General features: G+C 35.0%; 1 protein-coding gene across 21 annotated transcripts in view; it reads right to left on the bottom strand.

Moving 5' to 3' along the window:
* The window catches only part of RYR3 (ryanodine receptor 3), a 245,220-nt gene that overhangs the window by 15,646 nt on the left and 211,448 nt on the right, over positions 1-18,126 (bottom strand). For 18 of the 21 annotated variants that reach the window (XM_029998543.2, XM_029998547.2, XM_029998554.2 and 15 more), the window contains 16 exons: positions 17,835-17,888; positions 17,469-17,568; positions 17,142-17,221; positions 16,803-16,879; positions 15,135-15,208; positions 14,876-14,893; positions 14,305-14,385; positions 13,807-13,895; positions 13,276-13,404; positions 12,814-12,918; positions 11,568-11,649; positions 9,922-11,246; positions 6,444-6,502; positions 3,896-4,064; positions 3,161-3,247; positions 573-770 (listed from right to left, as the gene is read on the bottom strand). In XM_029998543.2, coding sequence (XP_029854403.1) covers positions 573-770; positions 3,161-3,247; positions 3,896-4,064; positions 6,444-6,502; positions 9,922-11,246; positions 11,568-11,649; positions 12,814-12,918; positions 13,276-13,404; positions 13,807-13,895; positions 14,305-14,385; positions 14,876-14,893; positions 15,135-15,208; positions 16,803-16,879; positions 17,142-17,221; positions 17,469-17,568; positions 17,835-17,888 — 2,727 coding nt within the window. The remainder of the gene's footprint in view (positions 1-572; positions 771-3,160; positions 3,248-3,895; positions 4,065-6,443; positions 6,503-9,921; positions 11,247-11,567; positions 11,650-12,813; positions 12,919-13,275; positions 13,405-13,806; positions 13,896-14,304; positions 14,386-14,875; positions 14,894-15,134; positions 15,209-16,802; positions 16,880-17,141; positions 17,222-17,468; positions 17,569-17,834; positions 17,889-18,126) is intronic. The other 3 variants (XM_029998586.2, XM_029998598.2, XM_029998677.2) reach the window with 1 other exon arrangement.

Raw genomic sequence — 18,126 nt, 5'->3', positions numbered from 1 at the left:
GAAACCATGATATCTACCTACAGTACAAAGTACTCTTTATAATACTATATAAGACCAAACATCACACTAGCACGTCCCACAAGCAGATCAATGCCTAGCCAGTCTTTGAGCAATGACCACCTTGGAAATCAAGCCCCCCTCCCCGCCCAGTTTTTATTGCTGAGCATGATGTTATATGGCATGATATACCACTGTGGTCCATCCAGGTCAGCTGTCCCAGCTGTGTCCCCTCCCAACTTCTTGCCCTCTCCCAACATACTCACTGGGGGATGCACAGAGCGGGTAAAGCAAAGAGAAAGCCTTCCCGCTGTGCAAGCACTGTTCAGCAATAATCAAAAGGTGGGTGTGTTATCAACACTGTTTTAACCACAAATCCAAACCACTGCTATTAAGAAAGTTAACTCTGTCTCTGCCAGACTGAGTACATGAGAAAAACATTGACATATTGAATAGTGAGAATTTGTAAACAAGTAGGTACGAATAGGTATTCCAGTATTAGCTCCAAAACCCACTTTGGGCATAGCCGATGTTCTTCAACAAATAATGTATTAGTAATAAGATTCAGGACTTGCCTTTAAACAATAGTATCCAATCACACAGACAAAGGAGATGATAGTATGAATAACTGCCAATGCCCTGAGAGCAGGTGCCATGTAACCTGTACTTTCTTCTAAAACAAAAAACACCATGCCCTCCTCCTCGTCCTCTTCATCAAAAGAGTTCCAGAGATTAGAGTCTTCCTCTACTTCATCAAGTGGCTCTTCTGTCACCTGAGAGAAATTCAAGCACATTGAAAACACACAATAAGCTTAAAAGCTTTTCCTTTACTATAATGACAAATGAAGTTTGCAAAGCCTGCTCATGGGAAGATGGTAGAGCATTAGCTTTGAACAGTAATGTCCTTCATTTTCACAGCAGAAGTCTCCACATCATCTCGCGTCACTGAAAATAGAATCTAGAAAAAAGCAAGTACAGGCATATGACAGCTTACAAATCTCTCCTTTAACAGTGCCATAGCAAAACCAAAACAAACAATGAAAAAGTTATGCAAAAATGTTTTCTTGGAAGAACCAAGCAATGACAGGGTTATCTAATGAGACTGAATTTAGGGTCTGTTTTGTAATCTACGTTGTCCCTGATTACTAGAGTCTAGAAAGAAACAAAGTTCTCATGTTACCAACTTGCACATTGTCCATAAATTTTCATTTCATGACTTAGTTTAGAGCTTCAAATGAATACAGTGTTTAATCAGTATTTCATACCCCAAGCCGTGAAGCTGACATACTGCCCTAAATTCTTCCAGCGACTTTAAAAACCTGGCCTTTAAAATAAAAGCCCTAAGTGCCCTTCTTTTGACAGCTTTATCTGAAAGCTGAAGTCCTGTTCAGTCGTCCTGTTTGGCTCCCACTGACCCCTTCCTATCTATGACAGATGGACTTGCACTGATAGACACAAACTTTTGTCCTCACTCTGGAACAGAATGGGTTGTTGGCTGACCCACAAGACCCAATGAAAAGCAGAAGAGAGTGGGGACAAAAGGACTGGCATAGACAAAAGCAGACTTCTGCATATACCTTTGAAGTCCATTTTCTCTAACCATATGGGACGGAAAGAGAAAGGCAAGAAGAGCCTTAAATAGCCCTGATGGTCTTTCTCCTGGAATGGTGCATGTACATTCTACCTAGTTTTCAAGAGCCTTTTGCGTCTTTACCTGCCCTGTCTCTGAGACTATAACTGTGTCATAGGAGTTGCTTGTCAAGATATATGAGATCAGGATTTGGTTGCTTCTAGACTGAATGTTCAGCCAGCTGCTTTTGTCTTCTCTGAAGGTTTTGGTTGTGAACAACAGAACTAGAAAATGTAATACTGGAAAACACCAGATTCATCAGCTTATTGCAACTTGCACCCTATATCTAGAAAGGGAAAATCAAAAGGGCCAGATTCCAGGATAAAGATAAACGAGGACTTTTCTTACGGACTTAGGTCTGCAAGGAAAGGGGAGAAAAAAAAGAAAAAAGAAAAAAAAAAGGCTTTTATGGATGGGAGTTCTCTTTAGTGAATTGTACTCCTTTTCATGGATAGAAATTGTGAAGATTCAGGAATAAAATTAGTGAAGGCTGCTAAAGATGTTCTGCTTTGTATCATTGGGTTATACACCAGAATCTGAAATGACTCATTAGATTCAGGTAAAACCCTAAAATTAAGTTTGAAGTATGGATGTATAACCTTCTTCACCAGTGATATAAAAAAAGAACTGTAGCCTACTATGAAAAGGCTTCTCTTGCTTTATATTTCTTCTGCCTTCTCAAACCAATCAATTGAAGTCCCGATCCCAGTATAGAAATGTCTTCATCACAATAGTCAGTAACAACCATATAGGCAATGACAACAAAGAAACTGGAGTAAATAAGTATGAAAACTGAATTAAACTCTCATATGGAAACACAGAATGGGAAAAAAAAAAAAAAACATTTGATGTTCATCAGAGGTTACTAAATTCATGAAAAAAAATGAAAAAAGAAATTAAATAAAGCAAGCACTCTCCCCAAAAAGGCCAAACCCCAGGCCTAAAAGGCATGAAAAAAAATTATGAATTAAGTATAACTGAAACATATGAGCTTATCTAGTTAAATTGAGACATTAATCTGATTCTGAAATTATGTATAAACTATTTCTCAGTCAAAAAGAATGTAGTCAGTAGGTTCTTTAGAAAAAGCAGAAATACAATCATTGAGATTAATCAGGTGAACTGAAGTATCTCACTATCTTTAAAACAAATGAGAGAAAAAAAAAGCAACAGTTTTGACATTTGAGTTATTTTAGTCAGATTTCAAACTTCCCGTGACAAGATTAACAATCCAAACAATAACAGACTTATGTGAGTAAATAAAAAAATGCCTAGAAACGCAGGCTCAGCTGTAAAGGATGAATGAAATAAATCTGTTTTCATTCAGCCCGAGTAAAATAAAAACAGAGTAGGTTTAATATCACAAATTTTAGTTACAAAATTTAAAATAATATTTTTACTTCATGTCAAAATGCTTTAGTTCATGTGTGAAGGGCTTGTAATAATGGCTTTATTAAACAAGCCTTGAAACCATCATTAAATATTCCTCTGGAAGTAACCAAAAAACATTTAAAGAACAATGCATAATCTTACCTTGTAAAATAGAAGAATAAAGTTGATGGCAAATGCAACAAATAGAGCAAGAAACCTTAAGTTATAAAAATTTCTTGCCAAGTAGTGCTGAAAGTAAAAAAAAAAAAAAAAAAAAAAAATTAGAGGTGGCCGGTAGCTAATATCGAGATAAGAAAAGTAGGCAGCAAGGTTTCTAAGAAAGTAAATACATAATTGTGTTGCCTTCATACGCCAGTTATAATGAGCAAGGGCATTTCTTGTCAGCCTATTCTCCCATTTCATGGTAAGCGCGATTAAAAATAATGAGCTTAAAATTGCAACTGGGAAGACTGAAATAGAATATTAAGGAAAACTTTCTAGAAGGAAGTCTGGAAAAGAAATGCTAGAATACTGGAATAAACTACCTGAGGTTTCAGACAGTTCATCAGTTGATGTTTTTAAGAACAAAGAAAAATCTTACAAAAAATAGAATTACAGATTCTAGAAGTTAGATTATGGAAAATAGGGAGCTCCTAACAAGGAGCTCAAGAGGTTAATCTGTCCTGTTTGACCAAGACAAGAGAAATTACTCACACAGTTTATTTATATAAGTCTATGAAGTATATACAAAAATCACAAAGACTGAATACAGCCAGTCATTTGAAAACTCATGCCAATGTTCCTTTTATGATGACATTTCTCCCTTCTATATCAAACAAGTGTTCTTTATTACATAAATAAAAAGTCAATGACTAAAAGAATTTAAGAAAAACTTACAAGCATTTTTATTTGATAAATTTCCAAAGCTTTGAAGAAGTTAGCCATCACAGCCTCTGGTTTCTCAATTTTTTGTCCATGCCTTCGCTTCTTTTTCTTCATTTTTCCCTCTTCTAGCTGCTCAGATTGTACTTCCTTTGCTATATCTTGTTTCTCACCATCTTCCATGCTAGAAGAAAGGTTATCTAAACACAAATACCTAGCCAAACTTCTGTATTGTAAATGCATTCACTTAGAAGGAATGCTAATTTGGAAAGTTTGGCTTTGAAAGGTAGTTTTAACACTGGGAGAAAAATGGTTGCAAGTAAAAGACTTGAGGTAAACCCAGAGTAAAAAAAAGTGACCTTAGTTTCAAATGATATGCAAGAATAGAGTTGCTGAGGGGAGATCAAAAGGGTAAAAAGCAAAAAAACAGGCAGAAATTACTGCAGCAAGTGTGAAGTGGATAATGTTTGCCAAAACCAGTGATGTACATATATACTCAATACAAGCAACATAAAAATGTTAAGAGTTCACGTGTACTTTCTTGAGCCTGGGGCTGAAGAAGAGAAATAAAGCTTTTAGGATTTGGTACACAGTATCATAATTCAATCACAGTATCATGAAATGAATTCATTTCAGTCAAGGCAATCACTGTAGTTACAGAGGTGAACAAGTAATAACAAGTAATAACAACCCTCTGCTTCAGAGGGTTGCACCTTACAAAGTATGTAGAAGATGACAATCATTCCTCCTGCACCACTGAACTGCCTTTATGAAAATTAAGTATCAAGACTGTATGTAGTAATATGGGAATTTAATGACTAAACTTAAAAAAAAAAAGCTGAATTTGCTTATATGTAGAAGAATGTTGAGGCATTCAGGTGGTTGAAAGTTTTAGGCATGAGGATAAAGAAATGCAGTATGTGGTTCACTTTATCACACTACTACTGCAGTAGGAATCATATGATGGGCGTCAAAAATGTGTTTACCTTCTACCAAAAAAAGTCCCTGCTGCAGCCTCAGAAATGTAAGCCATTTAAACTCAAATTTTTAAGCTGAAGGCAATGTGAATACGCTGCAAAAGTACCTAAGAGGAGAATTAAGCATGACGGACAAGAGAAGACAACAGGCAATAGGGAAAATAAGTCCACTAAAATAATAGAGGTAGAAAGAAATCATGCCTATGGAAAATAAGAGGTGAAAAAGCCTAAAATAAGAAAATGAGTGGCACAGGAGATTTGGGGCAAATTTCTAGATATTTATAAATTGCTTAACACTCATCAACAGGTTCTTTGGATACCTGGTACCAAAAAAACCACAGAAGAGTTTAAGTGCACTTTTTAATTACCGGAAGTGCTCTAAACAATGCAAATAATATGTTTAACATCCCTTCGGGGATTGAAAAGAGAGACAAATCATATTAAAACAATTCTGTGACAATAAAATGCAAGAAGGGGACTTTTAAACTGAAGAAGTATGTTAGATGCAGTCTGAAAGGTAACAGATAGGAAATGAAAATACACTGAACCATCATTGATAGTGTTGATGGCATACTTCAACGAGGTAACAGAACTCCCCCCCATTTAAATGCACGTGTGTGAGCATACATATATGTATACACATTCTTGTCCATGTAAGACATACGTATATACATATATGTATATACACATATATATGCACACATAGATACACACATATAAACATATATATATACAGAGGAAAAAAAAAAAGGATACCTTTCAGACAAGCCATACGAAGTGTATCCAGTCCTAAAATACTGACCTCAATAGCACACTTAAAAAAATTAACTTGGGCAGGTAAGAGGAGAAAGATAAATGAGGCTGAAGTAAACATTTTAAATACGAAGCAAAATAAAAAACAAATGAAAATATGATGTATAGCTTTTGAATATGTAAGAATCTCTAGGAGATCTTTTGCGTGTGTCTACAAATACTTTAAGGGCATTCATCAGGCTGCAAGCCTACAATGTGGCTGCAGGTCCAGAAAGACAGCATGCCCCTTAGAAGTAGGATGCTGCTAAAGCAAGGTAAGGATTTTAACAGTTGTTTATAAGGCAGTCATATGTAGGATGACTGGACAAAGGAATGTATCTGCTGTCAAGTTCACAACTTGAGAACAGATAAAACAGCAATAATAAAACTTGTTTGTTTAATAAAATCTTGTGTTTCAACGATCGAGTATTGTTGCGTGAAATTTATAGTGGATAGTAGGGAAAGTGTAAATAGCAGTAATGACAAGTTGCAGAGTTTATTTTCAAGACTGGTGCTCATTTTTAAAGGTAGTTATGAAAATTTTAAAAAAGACAATGGCCACAGATTTATATATGCAGAATTGTCAAGGGCCACAAAAATCAGATTACCATTTTGTTGCCCACTGAGATGGTCTGCCACCTCTTAGGGACTGTGCTGCTTTTCAAAATACTGATGAGACAAATTGTACATAAAGTGCTTTGAATACTGAGCATTGCTTGGATTCTTTCGGTCCTTATTATCCAGTATTAGAAATTAGCAAGGAATTAAACAGGAATTGTGTAAAAATAACTTACTCAGCCTTCTCAGCTTCTGCTTTTCTTTCCGCTTCAGCTTCTTTTGCAATTTCAGATATCTGCAAAAAGTATTTTAACCGTCAAAAATGGATCCATTCAAATAAAATTTTGGTAACTTTCGTTACTGTTTTTTAAGAAACAAATACAATAACTACCATGCTATATTTTTTATACCACTTTGCACTTTTGAAGTGTTAGATTTTTAAAAATAGACAGCTCAGACTAGATTTTAACAGTGGAAACTGCAGAAATTCTTCTGATAGCCTTTTTCAGTATAGTGTTATCAATACTGTAACTAGCCAGTTGACTGAACAACTTAAAGTAATTACACATGGTTATCAGACAGATTATGTGACCAGTTGAGGATGAAGGTAACTACATCCAGATCATACTCTAACATGAGTCATATTCAAAGCCAAAATTTCCGAACTAGAATAATACCCTAATAAAAGTCACTCAGAAGGACTCAGTGCAGTTACTGATTATGTGGAAAATGAGCATCAGCTTGCCTCATTCCAAATATGAAACAAGGAATAATATATCAATGACAGCATAAAAAACCTGCACAAGATCTGCGTAATTATCAGATATTAAAACCCCCAATTTCTTTGTCAAGATCAACTGATGCAATTGAAAACACACAAATATTTAAACAACTTTCACTTACGCAATGTTTTCTTCAAATTATTTCTCTTAGGTGGGTTGATGGTTCATTAAACCTTTACTGGCACACCTCACAACCATCTAAGTAGGTGTTTACAACATTCCCTTGAGATAAGGAAAAACCAATATACAATTTTACATATGGCTAACTGCAGCAAAGAAGCTGGGGCCTGGATTTCAAACGCCTTTAGGCTCAGTGTTGCAAGACCAAAGTAAACTCATTTCAAATGCTGTTTGAATATCTAAGCTTCACTGGAAATCAGAGAGATGCAGGCTCTGAAGTCCTAGATTCACAAAGGAATCTAAAGTGCCTAAATTTGTGACCATTCATTTTTGCAAAAACCTATCTTAACTCTTTAGCCTCTCCTGTATTCTCTCAAAGTGCTTAGACACCAATTGTCTATCAGTGTGTTCTCCTGCATTTCTGGTTAATACATAAATACAGTTATCAAAACATTTCCCCCACTACTCACCTGGATGCCTCTCTCTTGCACGTAAGTAGTGAAAGAATTTATGAAAGAATTTACTAAATCGATCTTGCCTTGCTTATCTCGCCTCTTATCTGGGGAACCTCATCTGGTACACGTGATGGAAGCATGTGTAACTCTTCCACAAAGAGTTTCCCCTAAGATCTCAAGCTGGTGGAGGGTAATTCAGAGATCGTTTGATGATTCCTAGTTTTTCTAAGGGGTAGGGTGGGGAAAGAATGAATAAATCTCTATCCATCCTCTCCATCCCTCCATCATATAGCTCTCTCAGTTGTCTCTTTTCCAGGCTGAAAAGCCTTAACCTACTTAATTCCATACACAAGAGTTGTTCCATATCAAGTTTTGATAACTTTTTGACCTTCACTGAACCTTTTTCAGTTTTATCACATTCTTTTTGAAATGGGGGAACCTGGTCTTCAAGACACAAGATATACTTTGGGTTCATGGAGCATAGTAATATTCTGGGTTTTTCCTCTCTCCATTCCTTTCTCAACAATTCAAAATTTCAGTTTGCTTTTTCGATCTGTGTTGACTGACATTTTCATTGAACTGATACTTCTGTACAGCTCTATTATATTCCCAAGATTTCATACCCAAGCAGTAACAATGAGCTCAAAACCCAACATTTTACATGTAAAATTATAACTTTTCCTCCCATATACATCACTTCACTGATTTTCATCTGCTATTTTAAGTAAAACTTTGCAGTTAGCTCTTGATTTTACTGCTATGAGTAACTTAGATTTACCAGCAAACTCTGTTAGCTCACTACTCATTTCTCTTCCTATTTGTGAACCCACCTGGCTCTTGGCACAGATTCTTGTGGAACTTCACAGTAACTAAGTCCTAAGAATCTTCATCATATACAATTCCATAGGTTATTTTGCAGTTTCTCTGGCTATGGTAGTGTTACTGACCTTGTCACTACACAATCGCTTTCTAGTATATAGCGGTGAATTTCTGTTTCTATCCATTTGTCTAAGTTTTATTATTGTAAATGCTTAAGACAGACATGGTGACTTCCTGAAGGGAATTTTTGGTTCTTACATTGCTGTTTCTTCTTTGAGCTCGACTTAATAGTTATATCCTGTGCTCTAACTGGATTACTTGAGCCATTTATACACACAATGTGAATAGCAATTTCTGTAATACAGAATTAGTGCACACGTTATCATGGTAAGTTTCACTTGATAATGTATTAAAGGTAAAAACTGGATAAATTGCATAGCTGACTTCACGTTAGTGACTCAAAGTATCTACATAAATTACTGAGCATTTTTATCAATAGTTAGAAACAAATCTGAGGGAAATGTATAAATCAAAGTCAAGCAAAGAAAATTCTACAGTGTTTACTCAGACCTGCTAAGATCCTTAAGTTAAAATAGTATTTTTAAATACCAACCACATTACATTTATGCTAAATGAGACAGGATTTTAAAAGACTGTCATTTTTAAGTATACACATAAATAACAAAAAATAACTGGAAAAATATAGTTCAATCTAGGCAATAAAATATTGGAGAAAAGCATACAAATGAAGAGGAAATAATTAACTTGGAGGTTTACAATGGAGGTTTATCTTGAAAATATCTGGAAAGCGTACCACAAACACGTGGATTAATGGTGAGAGGAAAGATATATTTGAATAACCAGTAGAAACAGATCTGAAGTGTAGAGTGAAACATAATGCTTTCCAAATATGACAAATGCATTTCAGTTTTGATGTTTAGTTCAATCCATTTTTAAACAAAATGATAAATTATATTTAGCTCAGCTAAGTGGAACAAAATATATTTTTCATAAAACAGAATAAAAGTAAAGAATGATTATATGATAAACATTAAAGTAACAACAAATTCAGGCAAAATTATTTCAAATAATAGGAAAAAAAGGATATTTTATTGTATGTGGTCAGTAAAGCATGTAGAAGAAAGACAATAATGATCAGGCATTATTATGGAGAAAGTAGATTGTAAAAGTAATTGAAAAATACTGTGAAAAAATGGGGTATGCAGAATAAACAAGACTGTAAACCATTTAAAGCAAAAACTGGGCCTAGAAATGGGCTAGCAATTTTTGTTTTGAATAAAGTCCAAATGAACAATAGCAATAATTTACTTCAGTGAAATCTAAACACACTGGGCTGAATTTTTCTGCCACATAAACTCTCCCGTTTGTTTTTAAAAGAGTACGGGTTATAAGTATGTTCTTATTGAGAACATTTATTAATTAGTTAACTGACAAATAATTCAGTTACTAATAGAAAATTCAGTAATATATCTGTATTATTATTTTCTGCAAAGAAATACAATATCTCTTTAACATACCTGTAATCCTTTTTTCTTACGAACTGTGTTTTCCAAAGACGACTGGGTATCAGTACCAAGGATTTCTGCAATATCTCCAAGTCCAGCATCATGACCATGTTTTGAGCCACCTTCTTTCTTTGTATGAATGCCAAAAATGTCTGAGATTATGTCAGTTTCTCCCTTTTCACCCTTCACAAACTGCACAAGTTCAGCTCTGATGCCATGCTCAGTGCCTTCAGCTTTTTCTGCTTCCATAACATCATCGTGGATTCCAAACTGTGTTGGGTCAGGCATGTCCCCTAATATTTTAGTAACTTTAATGTTCTTGGCTCCTTCAACCAGGCCACCCCCAAATACAGTGCTCCAAAGAATCTGGAAAATTCCCCACACTATAGTAAAGAACAGTTGGAACATCCCTACAAATAGGATCCAGAAGAAGGAGAAAAACACTTTCACCATCTCTTTTACTGTCATCTTTCTAACTTTCCTGTATTGTTTCCTTAGGTTCTTTACAGTGGCCATTTTAAAAAAGTTGGCAACATTCTTCTTCACTGCAACACAGGCCATTGCAAAAGCTGAAGCAGATTCCAGGGACTTTTCTTCTTCCTCATCATCTCCAATATCCACTACATAACAAGGCTCTGCCTCTTCCTCTTCCTCAGGCCTCTCAGATGAATCCGTTTCAGAGATCTGGGATGCTAACTGCATTTCAAAGATTGTGTCTTCACAGAAATTCACAAAGAGTTCCATTTTTTCTTGCTCTCCACCTTCATTTACAACATCAAATATGAACTGCCTTTTGGATTCCTTCACCTGTGGCTTCTCCCACTGCATTCTACTGGATTCACTGATTTCAAAGTAAACTCTTTCTATTTTCTTGGCTCCACCCATTATTTCAATACGGCCAAGGTATGGTTCAAAGTAATTAAGAACACTTTCCGCAGGTTCAAGTAAGCTCTGAAGGCGTGAATCATTAGGCATGTGCTCCGAAAGGTTTGTTAGCAATACTGCTACATTAAATCCAATGTCTTTGGCTGGTTCATGGAATCTTTCCACAAAATCAACATAGTTAAACATATCATTTTCATCAGCTTCTGCACAGGATAGTAGGAATTCAATCTCTGACTGTATGTATTGTTTTTGAGCCTCCATTGATTTCTGGAATTCCTTCTTTGAAATGATGCCTTTACCGTCAGGGTCATGCTCTTTGAAAGCATCTGAGTTAGTCAGATCTTTTAACTTGAGGAACATGTCAAAGAACTTCAAAATCATTTCTACATTGCTAGATGATTCTACAAGCGTGTCTACCATTTGTTTTCCAATAGTTCCATTTACAACATTACCTAAGTAGTGTGTAAAAACAGTAAGTTATTTGGCATTGTTACATTTTGAATAAATAAATAAATTTCATATTCATGCTAAGAACAGAACAAAAACGTTCTTAAATCTTTTAAATTTTTCTTTCAACATGCTTTTCTGTAGCAGCCCTCTTTTTCATGACTATGTATATTCCAGAATAATTATTAAATAACTATGAAATAGTTTTTTTCCTGGCATTACATAAAGGCAATTAACAAACTGTTTAGAAAGATTAACATAATTGTTGTACTTTACATTATGAAGCTGAGATAATTGTATTGACCATAAAGAAAAACAGGTCCAACCTTCAAGCAGTGACAAGAGCATCACTACCATATCCTTTAGCAGATCTAGCAGTTCTTTAAGCAATTCAATCTGAGCAGAGTCCTGTAAAAAAAAAGGAGGGGGGGAGCATAAGGTTGTTTTTTATTTGTATTTATCTGGAAAACTAAATATACTTGGGAAAAAAACGTATGCAGGATGGTCATCTAAATGTAGTTCACATTCTTCAGTAAAGTTTCATTGTCATTTTATTATGATTACTATCAGATGTCTTATACAATATGAGGGTAACATACTACAGCAGAGGTATTAATACCATAAAGATAAGCTTTAATAAAGCATTAAGGAATACCAAAGTACAGATAAGGGACAGCAGAAACTCACAAAATTGATTACTCCATAGATCTGGTAGTATTAATCTCAGAAAGAATCCATCCTTTCTCACTTCACAGGCAATATTTAATGGCATAATACATTACCACTCGAACAGAACTAGAACTGTTTAGTTCAACTACAGAACATAGTAAGTCTAACATGGATTTGTGACTAACATTAAGGACCTAAAAACTGTTCAGTATCCTCAAAATTCTGATATACTTCTATAGGGTGGGAAGAACTCTTTTAAGGAAGTCAGAGGGTAGCAGAGACACTGAGTAAGAGTGAGAAAATGACTCTCTGCACTGTTGCATTCAGCGCCCAGTGGCTTGACTCTACGGGTATATTAAGCAGAAGTCGCAAAAGAACATAGAAGCCTGAAACTGTGAAGAGGGGTGGGACTCCACAATGCCCTGCACAGTAAAATGAATACTGCCTGTTGCCCTCGTGCTCAGTGCCTGTGATGAATTAACTGGACAAGTTGACTGATTGTCACATTCCCTCCCTCTTTGAATTGTTCCCAGCTTTTCTCTTGCCCTACTTAGCTGTAGCATGGGAACCATGCTTTTAATGGTGCTTCTGCTCTGACAGGTCATCAGGTTTTGGCAACAGGGAGGAAGGGACCAAATTGCCACCTTCATTATCAGAAATGTATAATTGAGTTGGAAGCAGTGAGTTTGATATTAGAAAAGATGAGTGCACACTGATGATTAATGCTAAAAGGAGTGATATGAAGATGCTAGTCCTGAGACTCAGTCTTGGACCTCTACATTACAGTAGGCCCATGCACAACCAATGAGTATCAGCACATTAACTGCTTTACAGCTTTCAACATTCACTTGACTGTAATTTATAAACACATGTAAAGAAGGATTACTTGACTACTAAAAATACCTGTGAAAGTTTCATCTGCATATTGGCAAAGACATGAAGAAAGCCAACAACTGCATCCCACAGCCTACTATGAGCCAGACTCTGTTGATTACCTATGCAAGGGCCCTAAAAAAATTAAAACACATTTTTTATTTATACAAAATAAACAAAACAAATAAAACAATTTGTTTTCCTAAGATTTCTCCCTGAAAAAAATAAAAAAAAGAAACTTCAGGCTTCCACGAAGCTACGTGAGAAAGCTTCCCAAGGTCTCTTTGGTATCTAGTGCATAAATACTAGATCGTATCATGTTACATATGCAGCCATTCACATGTTTTAGTATTAACTTTACACTGGACCAGTGATTCCATCAAAATTAAGAAAAATAAAGCCACAGTATTTACAAATTTATGATAGGACATGATCAGGCCATGTTATCATAGAACTTCACTGTTAGTACCTCGAGCAAAACATTTTGTTTACCTGGATATATTCTGTAAGGGAATTGAATATTTGTTTGGTGACAGCCAAAGCTTTAGAGAAGTTACGTTGTCCTGATTCATCAATGATATCCTTTCCTGAATAGTACCAATAGAAGTCACTGATTGATTCCTAAGAAAAAAACAACAATGTTATATTTTCTAATTTTGGATTCTGTATGCAGTATTTACTGCCTGCATTTGTATCACCAAAAGTTGAATCATCAGCAGATGAAATTTAGTATTTCTGTGTCAGTCTATTTCTCACGACAATAACTTTTTGCTTTTTTATCTAACCATGCTCCCTGCAGAACTTAACAATAAAATAAATTAACAAACATCTGGTTTTACACAGAATTCTGAAAGATCATCTATTTTAAAAGGAAAGAAGGATGAAATAAATTAAATCACAATTCTTTATTTTAGATATCCCTGAAGAGAGGATTTTCACATTTGATTCCAGTAAAATGTGAATTTATAAAAAGGAAGGCAAGGCAAATATATTACACTCCATTTTCCTCTGTTTCTTCCTCACCTGAAGACGCAAGAGATAGTCAACTGTACTAATGATAATATTCACTGTTGTGGTGTTGCCCATCTGAGTACGTAGGTAATTTTGAAAATCTGAAATAAGTAGTGATTTGTGCTTGGTTAGGATATATAGGAATAAAAAATACAAAGTTAATTTCATATTTTCATGGAGACATGGAGAATACCTTCTTTTTAAGTACCTTGTTGGGTACAGATGCTTATGTGGTGGAAATTGAACTACAGTAGATCGCAGTGTAAATACAACTGAATTGTTATCCACATGACTTGGAATAGGCTTTACTACTAACAATTGGCATAAAAACTGAAATTACATTAAGACTTAAAAATTCAAATTGAACTCCGCAATTCAAATTGTTGGCACGCCAGTTTCCCCTCAGAAAACTAAATGAATTAGAGGAAAAAACCCATTAGAATCAGTTCTATTCAACTCTAAGAACAGACCCATCACACATTTTCCCCAAAATTAATTCAGTTCACTTACCATTGTTATGCCCTTCACAGAGCAGTTGTAAAAATCTAAATAGATCTCGAGTAAATTCATCATGTTGCAACACTTTTTCACCTTTAAAATATATAAATACAATGATTACGTGACAACTGTTACGATTAAATATGCAGAACACATAATTTTACAGCAACCTTTAAAACTGCAATTCTAATAAAAAACAGTATTATAAAAGCATTAAAGCAATTTAAAAGAAACAGACTGATAATAATGAAAAGAAAAACTGAGACAGAAAAAGCAAAGCCAAAACATTTAGCACTCCAATGCATCCATGGTTAAAGAAAAAAAAGAAGGAAAAAAAAAAAAAGAAAGCAACAGGATATATACCTAATAAGTAAATGGTTAGTCATAACTAAAATCATGCCTTAAATATGAAAGACACTTCTTTAATAAGCATCAAACTGTTTATCCAAGCTGAACACACAACCTGCTGCAGACCATAAAGCTAAACCTAAAGATATCTGGGAAGATGCAATGAAAGATTTCCCTCTGTATTTGCAACACATATTTGCAACAATAGTATCAAAAACTGTAAACCCAAACATACCACGCTCACGAACGATGACTGTGGATCAAAGAAAAATAACAGAATACAGGATAAGAATATTGGAAGTTACAATGTTTTTCTTAAAAATTATTGCTAAAGATTTTGTAAATATAAAACATATTCAGAACTCGAAGCCGAGAATTACTTATAATAATTTTATCAACAGAAGCCTCAAGCCCCAGTAAATAACAGTTCTAGTTAAAGAAGGAAGCACAAATAATAGCTTAAGCACTACTGGAATCTATGTCATTCTACTTACGAGTTCCTTCTTCAGTAACCATCCCCAGGCCTTCTGCTTTATTTTGTCTCTCAAACGCATTCAAGTCAAGAACACTTACATTGAAAAAAAAAAACAAAACAGGAAAAAGTACTATAGTACGCAATAGAAAATTATTTTCTTCTAGGAAATCTCTGGAGGCCTTCAACAACTAGTCTTGACCCACTGTGACATGCACTGCCTCATAATTTATTTGATATGAATATTAAATAAAAGAGCTTGGGATGAAAATAAGGGTTCAGTGTCCATTTCTTAAAAGAAATGAGTCTCAAGTCAGGTCTCATCACTTACCTAACTTCACTTCCAGTAACGTCATTCATGGTTTCATGTATAAATGAAAAGTGGAAAAGGAACCTGAAGTATTACTCTTTATATTGACTTAAACCTGCCTGCCAAAAGGACATTATTGCAGTTATTTCTCACTCACACTGTTTTCCACTAAGTTATGACTATTATTTCTATTATACTGTTACTGTATATATTATGCATTATTATGTTACTCAGAAGACATACATGGAATCAGAGATTCCATATCTTCCAAGGTCAAAATACACAGATATCTGAATTTTCTTTTGCTAACTTGGCATAGCCCAGCATGTGGAACAGCAGATGATGATTCTTCTCACCACGCAGTCAGAATACTTTCATTCAAACAGTCCAAATATAATTCTATGATCATCTAATTTTTTCAGTTAACAGCAATGCAGTCACATATTCTGCTACCTAGTGACATCGTTAAAACCAAAAGCATTTTTTAAAGCATCATTTTCATGCTCTTATCAGCGTTGAAGTAATTTTATCAAAATCTTTTTTAATGAAGTCCTGAATGATACACATACATGATTGGTAATATCATCTCTGCAGGTCTTGTTTGAGCAAGTCCTTTCTAAATTGTTCTACATAAATGGAAAAATTACAAGATAGATATTATTTAATTAGGCTGCAACTACTCAGCGATAATTTCTGCAATGCAGGTCACCATTCCTTCCACATTTTTCCTGTCTTCATACAGCTTCTCCACTTCTTATTCCCAGTCTACTCCTTCAGAACCCTTCTGTTGCTTTGAAAGGCTGAGAAAAGGAGGTTGCCTACTGTAAGAGTAAGCAAAAACACCAACAGTTTTCCACCTTCTTTATGCGAGTCCTTTACCTTCTAATTTGAACTTCTGGTTTATCAAGGAAATGGACTACTATAGTCTCAAACATGCCATCTCTAACGAACCTAATACATATGCAGAGGATTCAGATGAAGAGACAGAGATTATGTAACTCGTTAAGAGATGTGCAGGAACTGCAAGCTTAATAAAGCTCCAATGGCCTGTCTCTCCTTCAGTGATGGCTTTTCTCCATCCTTAGAACCACCCAGACAGAAAACCTGAGGGATCTGGGACCAGTAAAAGAGCCATTACATTTTACTTTTCTGCCTCTCCAAACTAAGCCTTCAAAGGCATACACAGTCTGCTTTATTTTCTCCTTTGGAAGAATACTCTAAAAGATTAACAATGCTATTTCTCTGATAACAAAAATTTCCCACAGGCGTTCTACAATCTGTGACTCCTGTGATTTAAATCTAACAAATCCACCTGCACTGAACAATAAGCCAGAAACCTGAATAAAACTGAAACTGTAATAATATGATTTCTGCTTTTACCTGCAGGACTGCATCAAGCCAGAGAGACTTTGAAAAAATCCAGCATCCTTTTTCTCCTTCAGGTAGTCTAGCATTTTCTAGAGGGTATGTATTTTGGGGAAAAAAAAAATCTGTATTAAAATTATATGGAATTAACAACTTCCTGAATGACCATTCCAAATGCAAATCACTGGTGAGCAATGGTATCATGGTTATTGTACCAAAGATACCCTGATATTTCTTCACTGTTTAGCTTAAAATTAAATGCGCTAAAATAAAAACATAACACAACACTAAAACTCTCAAAATTACTTGCCTCCTTTATACAAACAAGACCCACAGTAGTTAGAAAAGCATTACCTGTTGAACTATGGTATTCCCACCATTTAGAATAGCAATACCAAGTTTTAGTGTTTCAACAACCATGGGTCCTGGGTGACCTGTCAAAACAAGAGTATAGTAGTTAAAACTTGCAATTATGAACTATTCAATCAGAAAAGCAGTCTGGAAATTTTACCTAGTATAGTTGTAATTGACATGTATATGGTATATAATGAGGCAAAATAAAAGTTGTATATGATATACATATCATAGGTGTAATGACATAACACACTATATATATATGTACAGCATTATACATGATATGTATATCATGTGTACTTTTATTAATACTTCACAGAACATTACCTTTGCTTGCACTAATCATCTGAAGGACCATCTCAGCAGCTCCACGATCATGCAAGCGAGCTTGCTGATAGAGAGTTCTCTGTTTTTCCATTTCTTTCTCCTGGGTTTGGGAACAAAAATGAGAACAGAATACAGACTACAACTGATTCAGGAAAAATAGGAAGATGAGAAATCCGAAACTGTTGAAGGCCATAATCCATGGGTTGTTTGATTCCAAAACTTCAGAACACACTGTCTTTCTTTTATATGAATGACCTAGTAAACCAGCTCAATATACACTGTGTTATTCTTGAATTTATTCTAGTGGACATATTTAAAATACTTGCACATTAGGCGATGAGAAAGAAATGTTATTTAAACTCTCACCTCAAATGTCTTTTCTTTTTCTTCTTCTTCCTCTTCTTCCTCCTCCTGACAGCTCTTTTTATGTTAGAAACAGAAGTCACAAGATTTTGCTTAGGAAACATAACGCCTATTTTTACTACAGTATTTCTACAAAAACATCCAAAGAATTTTTTTCAAGCAATAATTAAAGGCATTAAGAAGACTTAAAATCCCTGTAATCGTAAATATTTGTGCTCATCCACACTAAGAATCTGATATTCCCTAATATATGAGTACTTCAGGGTATTCATCCAACTGCACAAACACCCTGTAA

Source organism: Aquila chrysaetos, chromosome 2 (assembly GCF_900496995.4).
Source record: "Aquila chrysaetos chrysaetos chromosome 2, bAquChr1.4, whole genome shotgun sequence".
NCBI classification, from domain to species: Eukaryota; Metazoa; Chordata; class Aves; order Accipitriformes; family Accipitridae; genus Aquila; species Aquila chrysaetos.
Note: the sequence above shows the minus strand (reverse complement) of the source record. Positions and strands in the feature narration are given on the sequence as shown.